The 13,905-nt window shown below is 29.5% G+C and overlaps 1 protein-coding gene across 3 annotated transcripts in view; it reads left to right on the top strand.

The window, feature by feature from the left end:
* The window catches only part of LOC143071098 (uncharacterized), a 42,670-nt gene that overhangs the window by 19,965 nt on the left and 8,800 nt on the right, over positions 1–13,905 (top strand). For all 3 annotated transcript variants that reach the window (XM_076245191.1, XM_076245190.1, XM_076245192.1), the window contains 3 exons: positions 156–1,158; positions 3,178–3,276; positions 4,312–4,390. In XM_076245191.1, coding sequence (XP_076101306.1) covers positions 156–1,158; positions 3,178–3,276; positions 4,312–4,390 — 1,181 coding nt within the window. The remainder of the gene's footprint in view (positions 1–155; positions 1,159–3,177; positions 3,277–4,311; positions 4,391–13,905) is intronic.

Below are 13,905 nucleotides of genomic sequence, written 5' to 3'. Positions count from 1 at the left end.
AAATAGGTGTTTATGACATTTTGGCTTTCTTTTGGTAAGGTGTATGTTCTAATGGAACTGCCCTCAAAAGTATTTTCTCAAACATGTCATATGCCACAAATTGATATAACTTGCATGTATAGTTCTTGTTTCATTGTTAACTAATACTTTTACAGAGATTGCTGATCCAGCAAGTATAAAGTTGTCTGATGATGTCATTAGAAAGATCCGAGCTCTCAAGGAGAAGAAAAAATCAACAATCATGTTACCCATGGGCATGCCATCAAAACGTGGAAGAGGTAGTGCTATAGCCATGCATTCAAGTTCTGCATCGCAGAAACTACAAAAAATAATGGCATCTAATCTAAATGAGAATTCAGTTATAAAGTTAGACACATACACTCCAAGAAAACCTTCATTATCAAATGCTGAAAAAACTACTGATGTTTGTGCTAATTATTATACACCTATACCAGAACATGATTACTGTCAGAATGTACCGAAATCTGAGAAGGAAACAAATGTGTCAATAGATTATAATGAAGACGATATCCTTGACCTTCAAGATACTGAAACATGGAGTGATAAGGAAAACGATGAGAATGATTCAGGTATCAATGAATCTTACGTTTCAAACTCTAGTGCTAAGAAGCAACAAAATAACAAGAGAAACTACAGGAAAAGAGATCGTGAAGAAAGTCCGGAGATTGAGTCGGGAAATTATTTTGATAAAATTCCATCCTATTACACTGCCTTGTCAAGAAAACACAGTCAAAAGAAAAGTAAAACATCAGGTTCAGATAAACCGCTGGGTAATTCATCATTTGAGGATACTTTACAATCTAACAACCCTACACCCCACATGGATTCTTCAGCTTACAGTAAACTACCTGCATATTACAGTTGTTTTACAAACAGTACAAAATATGATGTAGATAACTCTAAAGGCTTTGACAGTTCTCAGGATAGTAGAAGTAGTGGTTATTCTAGCATACCATCATCATATAGGTCAAGGTCACCATCTCCATCCTATGAAAGGTCACCATCAAGATCAAGATCTCGTTACAACAGTGTTAGTCGTGGGAGGAGGCGAACAAGAGTAGATAGACGTTCTTCATACTCCAGTGCTGATTCTAGGTCAAGTTCAAGATCATCATCAAAGTGTTCAATGTGTTCAAGGTTTGTTTTTATTAACACTTCAATGATTTATTGTTATTTTTGTTAATATTATCAAGTACATTTTCAATATTGGTAGTATTTTAAGAAGTTCAAAGGCTGTCTTTAGTGGTGCAATAATTTTTGAGTTTTTCACAACATAATTTTATTTTAAAAAAAAATTGGAAGATTTTAATTGAAAGAAAAATGACTTGCACATTAAAGACAGGTCAATTTTCGGGAATCCGCTATGGGGTTGACCAGAGTGACATTCTCTCACATCATTCATTTTGTTTTTATAGTGTGGAAAACCCCCCAACAAATCTTACTGAGATTGATGAGAAGGAAACACACAAATGAATAGATAGACTTTAAACACTTTTCTACACATTTCCATTCTGTTTCTAGCAAAATTATCGTATTTTGAGCTCTCTTTTACACTATTTACGTTTCTTTTACAATCCGGAAAAATCAGTATGAAAAGATATTCGTAATATAACCAACCTACATTATAGATTTCATAATGACGTCATTGTTGGAATGCCACACTATGCAGAAGCAGGCCGGATATCCTTCACTGGTTATTTAAATCATTCTCAGAGTTCATGCACTAATTATAAATTGTTATTTGTTAAATTTAAACATAATTATGTTTGCTGTAGATGATTCAAACATCATCATGCAATAGTTTAATTTGTAGGTCAACAACTTTCACAGTAAACAAAGTTCATGGAGCTACACGAGATTGGGGAGAGAAATTTTTTTTTTTTCATTTTTTCTGCAAAATTCTGTTTTGTGAATCTTCCTCCAAATCAGGAGCACCTCAATTGATGAGTAATTATCCACTAAAATAAAACTTGAAAATGTGACATTTGTATATGATTAGTAGACTTCCATTAAAACTAAATTGTGTGTAACAACAAATAAATCATTTTAATGGTAAAATAAAATAAATAAATAAAAAGTTGCATTTTATAGTTTAAACCCTTTTATTCATGAAATTTACAAATATTTCAAAATGTAGGATCTGGAAACAAGCTTTACACAGTTTACATCAATCATATTATTTTTTATTAGTACCTGTATCCCTGTGATGAGAGTTGTAACTGGGAACTTTATCAATGGAAATTTAAAATTAAATGGATTTTTCAGTCCTAACTTTCTTGAGAAAAAAATTAAAAATCTTGGAGTACTGTCACAAAAAATGGAAAATGGCCTAGCCTGCAGTTCAGTGGTACACAGTTAAGATTTCAGAAAACATTGTAGTTGTTGTTAAATGACAGAAATCAGTTGAATTTTACATAATTAACTATCAACTTTAATCGAATGTTTGACTTAGAAGATGCAGATCTCTTGGTCCAAATTGAGTCCTAAACTAAGGAAACAAAATTAGATTAAACAACAACAATTGACTTCAATATTGTCAACCTTTCTACATGTTCTAGCTGTTCTTTTTTTCATTCTTTATATGAAGACTATCAAAAGATACCCCCCCCCCCAAAAAAAAAAAAAAAAAAAAGAGACAAGGGCCGTCTTTCCCCTCAGAGCTATTCAGCTCTTTGATTATGTCGCTGCCATTAGGTGAGTGTTGCCCATGCCTGACAGTCCATTCCTAAAAGATGGTTTTCCCTTCTCTAACTTGAGTTTGCCTGAACCAAATATCATAAAACTTGTATTCAATGCTTTTAACACAAAACACAGATCAAGTTCAAAATTTGGTGTGGTCACTATTGTGTTTCATGAGTTATGCCCCTTTATAGACATAAAAACAATTCTGTTTCTTTTCTTCGTTCTTAAGTTTATCTCAACCAGATGTTATTAAACTTAATATGCAATGTTTATTACCACAAAAAAAAGAGCATGATCATGAATGGGGGCATCTGTGGCCAATAGATACATTCTCCATTTATTTTTAAAAAAATATATGTATTCATAAAAAGTAATAATGATTTGGTTCTTACCTTAGTTTTATGTATATGTTAACCACAGCATTAATGGATGTGTGTTTTACAGAATGATGATATAAACACTTTTTTTCTTCAGGACGAGATCAGTTTCAAGGACAAGATGTATTTCAAGAGATTCTTACTCAAGTGATTCTTCCTACTCAAGGTCAAGATCAAGGTCACCAAATTACAGACGGTAAGATATAAAACATAAGTGTGCAAGTTATTGAATAATAAAAAAAAAGAATATGACATCACGTGTAATTTTCATCAGAAACGCATATAAATATTATTATTGACTGGTAGTTCGCTTCTACAATTAGATATATTAAACAATATGTTGAGAAATCATTAAATCGGTTTACCTAACATTCAGTATAGAATCCTGGGAAATAATAATGAATAAAACATTTACTTGCCCTTTATAAAAGTAAAATTGCTATTGTTACAGATACTACTGTTGTAATACGTACAATTTTGGTACATGTTGTTGATTCTTAGTACTTTGTAATACAAACAGATTGCAAGACTTGATGTTTCAGAATGTCAATTCAAACAGATTGCAAGACTTGATGTTTAGAATGTCAATTCAAACAGATTGCAAGACTTGATGTTTCAGAATGTCAATACAAACAGATTGCAAGACTTGATGTTTCAGAATGTCAATACAAACAGATTGCAAGACTTGATGTTTCAGAATGTCAATACAAACAGATTGCAAGACTTGATGTTTCAGAATGTCAATTCAAACAGATTGCAAGACTTGATGTTTCAGAATGTCAATACAAACAGATTGCAAGACTTGATGTTTCAGAATGTCAATACAAACAGATTGCAAGACTTGATGTTTCAGAATGTCAATTCAAACAGATTGCAAGACTTGATGTTTCAGAATGTCAATACAAACAGATTGCAAGACTTGATGTTTCAGAATGTCAATACAAACAGATTGCAAGACTTGATGTTTCAGAATGTCAATACAAACAGATTGCAAGACTTGATGTTTCAGAATGTCAATACAAACAGATTGCAAGACTTGATGTTTCAGAATGTCAATACAAACAGATTGCAAGACTTGATGTTTCAGAATGTCAATACAAACAGATTGCAAGACTTGAGGTTTCAGAATGTCAATTCAAATATACAAGACTCCAAAGGATCTTCAAACTGCCATGTTCATAAACTTTCTTATATTATGATTAATATGCATAGATATCTATTTTATCAATAGGACCAGTAGAAGCAGATCACGTGAAAAGCGAAGACAAAGACGACAAAAGGAAAGAGAAGAAAGAAAACAACAACAAATTGTAAGTTGGATAAAGGTGTCACTAGATCGTCAAAATAAATGTTTACTTTACAAAATCAATGATAATTAACATCCTAAATTGAAGTATAGAATAAAATAGATATCAATAATTATACAAGAATATTCTAAAACTTAGTTTTCTGTTACACATTCACAGCAACCAAATCTGGTTGAAACAGAAATGCAGTGTTCTCCCCAGAAATTTTTGATAGCATCACATTTGGCGTAAAAAATAAATTGTATTTTTTTCAATGTAATTTGTCGCGTCGTGGTAATGCTCTATTTCCTTTATGTTATATACGTTATTGTTTATTACAAAATGTATTATATTGTTTGTATGCTATAGGCCCTTTTTTGGTGAATAAAATATTCTATTCCACCCTATTCTTTGTATCTATATTGTTGAATTCATAACTGAGAATACAATTAAACTAAAACCATGATAACAGTATTTTCAGTTTATGTTTTCTATATTCATTTATAGTTCCAGAAAATTTTTTTTTCCTCTTGGGCCAAATAAAAATATATGTGTATAGATACAATTGCACTAAATGTGTAGGAAAAAACACTGGTTTTTATAATAAAAAAAAAAGGAAAAGTATCATATAGCAATAAAATTTAAATTAAAAAACTTTCTCTATCATGTCTATCAAATATATTGGTTCATGGTCCCAGTTGTTTTCTTTTATCAAAATGATATATATTTTTAACAAAGTTATCTAATTAATAGTCTGTTAATGCTTAGTTTTCTCTTTAGGTATTGTTTTCTGTCTACTGTGCCATTTGTGGATATGTAGTTATCTTAAAATGCGGATTTTTGTCATATCTGGTCCGATTCCGATCAGTAGTTTACACTAAAATATTAAATGGCTGCCGAAAGCAATGAAAAATACGAAAATAAAACAATGTTTGACAAGAGATTGGGAATGAATATGGCGTTTTTAATGCATTAAATGGATGAAACACAAACTTAAGCCAATTATGATCACTTTCTGAAGAAAGTACAAAACTTATATAGTTCAAAATCAAAATTTTCACTCTCGACTTACAACTAGTAATAGGAAGAGAAAGAAAGTAATACTAATATTTTGAAAGTCATAAAAAGATAAGACTCAATCTCTTTTAAAAAGAGAAAAAATGTTTGTTTCTTCTGCGGTACCGCGACGCTAAAACGGCCTGGGGAGAACACTGAAATGTCGTACATAGTTTTCACCAATGCGTTTAAATTATAAATTGTCCTTTTTCAAACTTGCTCATATACAATTCTATGATGACAAAAGTACCATTTCTTACAAATGTGTATATCTAATTACTCAACTATCACAGTTCTATGATGACAAGAGTACCATTTCTTGGAAATTTGTATATCTAATTACTCAACTATCACAGTTCTATGATGACAAGAGTACCATTTCTTACAAATTTGTATATCTAATTACTCAACTATCACAGTTCTATGATGACAAAAGTACCATTTCTTGCCAATTTGTATATCTAATTACTCAACTATCACAGTTCTATGATGACAAGAGTACCATTTCTTGGAAATTTGTATATCTAATTACTCAACTATCACAGTTCTATGATGACAAGAGTACCATTTCTTGGAAATTTGTATATCTAATTACTCAACTATCACAGTTCTATGATGACAAAAGTACCATTTCTTACAAATTTGTATATCTAATTACTCAACTATCACAGTTCTATGATGACAAAAGTACCATTTCTTACAAATTTGTATATCTTATTACTCAACTATCATAGTTCTATGATGACAAAAGTACCATTTCTTACAAATTTGTATATCTAATTACTCAACTATCACAGTTCTATGATGACAAGAGTACCATTTCTTACAAATTTGTATATCTAATTACTCAACTATCACAGTTCTATGATGACAAAAGTACCATTTCTTGCCAATTTGTATATCTAATTACTCAACTATCACAATTCTATGATGACAAAAGTACCATTTCTTGCCAATTTGTATATCTAATTACTCAACTATCACAATTCTATGATGACAAAAGTACCATTTCTTGCCAATTTGTATATCTAATTACTCAACTATCATAGTTCTATGATGACAAAAGTACCATTTCTTACAAATTTGTATATCTAATTACTCAACTATCACAGTTCTATGATGACAAAAGTACTATTTCTTGCACATTTGTATATCTTATTACTCAACTATCACAGTTCTATGATGACAAGAGTACCATTTCTTACAAATTTGTATATCTAATTACTCAACTATCACAGTTCTATGATGACAAAAGTACCATTTCTTACAAATTTGTATATCTAATTACTCAACTATCACAATTCTATGATGACAATAGTACCATTTCACAAATGTGTATATCTAATTACTCAACTATCACAGTTCTATGATGACAATAGTACCATTTCACAAATGTGTATATCTAATTACTCAACTATCACAGTTCTATGATGACAAAAGTACCATTTCTTACAAATTTGTATATCTTATTACTCAACTATCACAGTTCTATGATGACAAGAGTACTATTTCTTGCAAATTTCTATATCTAATTACTCAACTATCACAGTTCTATGATGACAAGAGTACCATTTCACAAATGTGTATATCTAATTACTCAACTATCACAGTTCTATGATGACAAAAGTACCATTTCTTACAAATTTGTATATCTAATTACTCAACTATCACAGTTCTATGATGACAAAAGTACCATTTCTTACAAATTTGTATATCTTATTACTCAACTATCATAGTTCTATGATGACAAAAGTACCATTTCTTACAAATTTGTATATCTAATTACTCAACTATCACAATTCTATGATGACAAGAGTACCATTTCTTGGAAATTTGTATATCTTATTACTCAACTATCACAGTTCTATGATGACAATAGTACCATTTCTTGGAAATTTGTATATCTAATTACTCAACTATCACAGTTCTATGATGACAATAGTACCATTTCTTACAAATTTGTATATCTAATTACTCAACTATCATAGTTCTATGATGACAAAAGTACCATTTCTTACAAATGTGTATATCTAATTACTCAACTATCACAATTCTATGATGACAAAAGTACCATTTCTTGCCAATTTGTATATCTAATTACTCAACTATCACAATTCTATGATGACAAAAGTACCATTTCTTGCCAATTTGTATATCTAATTACTCAACTATCATAGTTCTATGATGACAAAAGTACCATTTCTTACAAATTTGTATATCTAATTACTCAACTATCACAGTTCTATGATGACAAAAGTACCATTTCTTGCAGATTTGTATATCTTATTACTCAACTATCACAGTTCTATGATGACAAGAGTACCATTTCTTGGACATTTGTATATCTAATTACTCAACTATCACAGTTCTATGATGACAAAAGTACCATTTCTTACAAATTTGTATATCTAATTACTCAACTATCACAGTTCTATGATGACAAAAGTACCATTTCTTGGAAATTTGTATATCTAATTACTCAACTATCACAGTTCTATGATGACAAGAGTACCATTTCTTACAAATTTGTATATCTTATTACTCAACTATCACAGTTCTATGATGACAAAAGTACCATTTCTTGGAAATTTGTATATCTTATTACTCAACTATCACAGTTCTATGATGACAATAGTACCATTTCTTGGAAATTTGTATATCTTATTACTCTCAACTATCACAGTTCTATGATGACAATAGTACCATTTCTTACAAATTTGTATATCTAATTACTCAACTATCACAGTTCTATGATGACAAAAGTACCATTTCTTACAAATTTGTATATCTTATTACTCAACTATCACAGTTCTATGATGACAAAAGTACCATTTCTTACAAATTTCTATATCTAATTACTCAACTATCACAGTTCTATGATGACAAGAGTACCATTTCACAAATGTGTATATCTAATTACTCAACTATCACAGTTCTATGATGACAAAAGTACCATTTCTTACAAATTTGTATATCTTATTACTCAACTATCATAGTTCTATGATGACAAAAGTACCATTTCTTACAAATTTGTATATCTAATTACTCAACTATCACAGTTCTATGATGACAATAGTACCATTTCTTGGAAATTTGTATATCTAATTACTCAACTATCACAGTTCTATGATGACAATAGTACCATTTCTTACAAATTTGTATATCTAATTACTCAACTATCATAGTTCTATGATGACAAAAGTACCATTTCTTACAAATGTGTATATCTAATTACTCAACTATCACAATTCTATGATGACAAAAGTACCATTTCTTGCCAATTTGTATATCTAATTACTCAACTATCACAGTTCTATGATGACAAAGGTACCATTTCTTGGAAATTTGTATATCTTATTACTCAACTATCACAGTTCTATGATGACAAAAGTACCATTTCTTACAAATTTGTATATCTAATTACTCAACTATCACAATTCTATGATGACAAAAGTACCATTTCTTGCCAATTTGTATATCTAATTACTCAACTATCACAATTCTATGATGACAAAAGTACCATTTCTTGCCAATTTGTATATCTAATTACTCAACTATCACAGTTCTATGATGACAAAAGTACCATTTCTTGCACATTTGTATATCTAATTACTCAACTATCACAGTTCTATGATGACAAAAGTACCATTTCTTACAAATTTGTATATCTAATTACTCAACTATCACAGTTCTATGATGACAAAAGTACTATTTCTTGCACATTTGTATATCTTATTACTCAACTATCACAGTTCTATGATGACAAGAGTACCATTTCTTACAAATTTGTATATCTAATTACTCAACTATCACAGTTCTATGATGACAAAAGTACCATTTCTTACAAATTTGTATATCTAATTACTCAACTATCACAGTTCTATGATGACAAAAGTACCATTTCTTGGAAATTTGTATATCTTATTACTCAACTATCACAGTTCTATGATGACAAGAGTACCATTTCTTGGAAATTTGTATATCTAATTACTCACCTATCACAGTTCTATGATGACAAAGGTACCATTTCTTGGAAATTTGTATATCTTATTACTCAACTATCACAGTTCTATGATGACAAAAGTACCATTTCTTACAAATTTGTATATCTAATTACTCAACTATCACAGTTCTATGATGACAAGAGTACCATTTCTTACAAATTTGTATATCTAATTACTCAACTATCACAGTTCTATGATGACAAGAGTACCATTTCTTGGAAATTTGTATATCTAATTACTCAACTATCACAGTTCTATGATGACAAGAGTACCATTTCACAAATGTGTATATCTTATTACTCACCTATCACAGTTCTATGATGACAAAGGTACCATTTCTTGGAAATTTGTATATCTTATTACTCAACTATCACAGTTCTATGATGACAAAAGTACCATTTCTTGCAGATTTGTATATCTAATTACTCAACTATCACAGTTCTATGATGACAAAAGTACCATTTCTTGCAAATTTGTATATCTAATTACTCAACTATCACAGTTCTATGATGACAAGAGTACCATTTCTTGGACATTTGTATATCTAATTACTCAACTATCACAGTTCTATGATGACAAAAGTACCATTTCTTGGAAATTTGTATATCTAATTACTCAACTATCACAGTTCTATGATGACAAAAGTACCATTTCTTACAAATTTGTATATCTAATTACTCAACTATCACAGTTCTATGATGACAAAAGTACCATTTCTTGCAGATTTGTATATCTAATTACTCAACTATCACAGTTCTATGATGACAAAAGTACCATTTCTTGCAGATTTGTATATCTTATTACTCAACTATCACAGTTCTATGATGACAAGAGTACCATTTCTTGGACATTTGTATATCTAATTACTCAACTATCACAGTTCTATGATGACAAAAGTACCATTTCTTACAAATTTGTATATCTAATTACTCAACTATCACAGTTCTATGATGACAAAAGTACCATTTCTTGGAAATTTGTATATCTAATTACTCAACTATCACAGTTCTATGATGACAAGAGTACCATTTCTTACAAATTTGTATATCTTATTACTCAACTATCACAGTTCTATGATGACAAAAGTACCATTTCTTGGAAATTTGTATATCTTATTACTCAACTATCACAGTTCTATGATGACAATAGTACCATTTCTTGGAAATTTGTATATCTTATTACTCTCAACTATCACAGTTCTATGATGACAATAGTACCATTTCTTACAAATTTGTATATCTAATTACTCAACTATCACAGTTCTATGATGACAAAAGTACCATTTCTTACAAATTTGTATATCTAATTACTCAACTATCACAGTTCTATGATGACAAGAGTACCATTTCTTGGAAATTTGTATATCTAATTACTCAACTATCACAGTTCTATGATGACAATAGTACCATTTCACAAATTTGTATATCTAATTACTCAACTATCACAGTTCTATGATGACAAAAGTACCATTTCTTACAAATTTGTATATCTAATTACTCAACTATCACAGTTCTATGATGACAAAAGTACCATTTCTTGGAAATTTGTATATCTTATTACTCAACTATCACAGTTCTATGATGACAAAAGTACCATTTCTTACAAATTTGTATATCTAATTACTCAACTATCACAGTTCTATGATGACAATAGTACCATTTCTTACAAATTTGTATATCTTATTACTCAACTATCACAGTTCTATGATGACAAGAGTACTATTTCTTGCAGATTTGTATATCTAATTACTCAACTATCACAGTTCTATGATGACAAAAGTACCATTTCTTACAAATTTGTATATCTAATTACTCAACTATCACAGTTCTATGATGACAAGAGTACCATTTCTTGGAAATTTGTATATCTAATTACTCAACTATCACAGTTCTATGATGACAAAAGTACCATTTCTTACAAATTTGTATATCTAATTACTCAACTATCACAGTTCTATGATGACAATAGTACCATTTCTTACAAATTTGTATATCTTATTACTCAACTATCACAGTTCTATGATGACAAGAGTACTATTTCTTGCAGATTTGTATATCTAATTACTCAACTATCACAGTTCTATGATGACAAAAGTACCATTTCTTACAAATTTGTATATCTAATTACTCAACTATCACAGTTCTATGATGACAAGAGTACCATTTCTTGGAAATTTGTATATCTAATTACTCAACTATCACAGTTCTATGATGACAAAAGTACCATTTCTTACAAATTTGTATATCTAATTACTCAACTATCACAGTTCTATGATGACAAGAGTACCATTTCTTACAAATTTGTATATCTAATTACTCAGCTATCACAGTTCTATGATGACAAAAGTACCATTTCTTACAAATTTGTATATCTTATTACTCAACTATCACAGTTCTATGATGACAAAAGTACCATTTCTTACAAATTTGTATATCTAATTACTCAGCTATCACAGTTCTATGATGACATATCTTACAAATTTGTATATCTAATTACTCAACTATCATAGTTCTATGATGACAAAAGTACCATTTCTTACAAATTTGTATATCTAATTACTCAACTATCACAGTTCTATGATGACAAAAGTACCATTTCTTACAAATTTGTATATCTAATTACTCAACTATCACAGTTCTATGATGACAAGAGTACCATTTCTTACAAATTTGTATATCTTATTACTCAACTATCACAGTTCTATGATGACAAAAGTACCATTTCTTACAAATTTGTATATCTAATTACTCAACTATCACAGTTCTATGATGACAAAAGTACCATTTCTTACAAATTTGTATATCTAATTACTCAACTATCACAGTTCTATGATGACAAAAGTACCATTTCTTACAAATTTGTATATCTAATTACTCAACTATCACAGTTCTATGATGACAAGAGTACCATTTCTTACAAATTTGTATATCTTATTACTCAACTATCACAGTTCTATGATGACAAAAGTACCATTTCTTACAAATTTGTATATCTAATTACTCAACTATCACAGTTCTATGATGACAAAAGTACCATTTCTTACAAATTTGTATATCTAATTACTCAACTATCACAGTTCTATGATGACAATAGTACCATTTCTTACAAATTTGTATATCTTATTACTCAACTATCACAGTTCTATGATGACAAGAGTACTATTTCTTGCAGATTTGTATATCTAATTACTCAACTATCACAGTTCTATGATGACAAAAGTACCATTTCTTACAAATTTGTATATCTAATTACTCAACTATCACAGTTCTATGATGACAAGAGTACCATTTCTTGGAAATTTGTATATCTAATTACTCAACTATCACAGTTCTATGATGACAAAAGTACCATTTCTTACAAATTTGTATATCTTATTACTCAACTATCACAGTTCTATGATGACAAAAGTACCATTTCTTACAAATTTGTATATCTTATTACTCAACTATCACAGTTCTATGATGACAAGAGTACTATTTCTTGCAGATTTGTATATCTAATTACTCAACTATCACAGTTCTATGATGACAAAAGTACCATTTCTTACAAATTTGTATATCTAATTACTCAACTATCACAGTTCTATGATGACAAAAGTACTATTTCTTGCAGATTTGTATATCTAATTACTCAACTATCACAGTTCTATGATGACAAAAGTACCATTTCTTACAAATTTGTATATCTAATTACTCAACTATCACAGTTCTATGATGACAAGAGTACCATTTCTTGGAAATTTGTATATCTAATTACTCAACTATCACAGTTCTATGATGACAAAAGTACCATTTCTTGGAAATTTGTATATCTTATTACTCAACTATCACAGTTCTATGATGACAATAGTACCATTTCTTGGAAATTTGTATATCTAATTACTCAACTATCACAGTTCTATGATGACAAAAGTACCATTTCTTGCAGATTTGTATATCTAATTACTCAACTATCACAGTTCTATGATGACAAAAGTACCATTTCTTACAAATTTGTATATCTAATTACTCAACTATCACAGTTCTATGATGACAAGAGTACCATTTCTTACAAATTTGTATATCTAATTACTCAACTATCACAGTTCTATGATGACAAAAGTACCATTTCTTGGAAATTTGTATATCTTATTACTCAACTATCACAATTCTATGATGACAAGAGTACCATTTCTTACAAATTTGTATATCTAATTACTCAACTATCACAGTTCTATGATGACAAAAGTACCATTTCTTGGAAATTTGTATATCTTATTACTCAACTATCACAGTTCTATGATGACAATAGTACCATTTCTTGGAAATTTGTATATCTAATTACTCAACTATCACAGTTCTATGATGACAAAAGTACCATTTCTTGGAAATTTGTATATCTTATTACTCAACTATCACAGTTCTATGATGACAATAGTACCATTTCTTGGAAATTTGTATATCTAATTACTCAACTATCACAGTTCTATGATGACAAAAG

This window comes from Mytilus galloprovincialis, chromosome 4 (assembly GCF_965363235.1).
Source record: "Mytilus galloprovincialis chromosome 4, xbMytGall1.hap1.1, whole genome shotgun sequence".
Lineage (NCBI taxonomy): Eukaryota > Metazoa > Mollusca > Bivalvia > Mytilida > Mytilidae > Mytilus > Mytilus galloprovincialis.
Note: the sequence above shows the minus strand (reverse complement) of the source record. Positions and strands in the feature narration are given on the sequence as shown.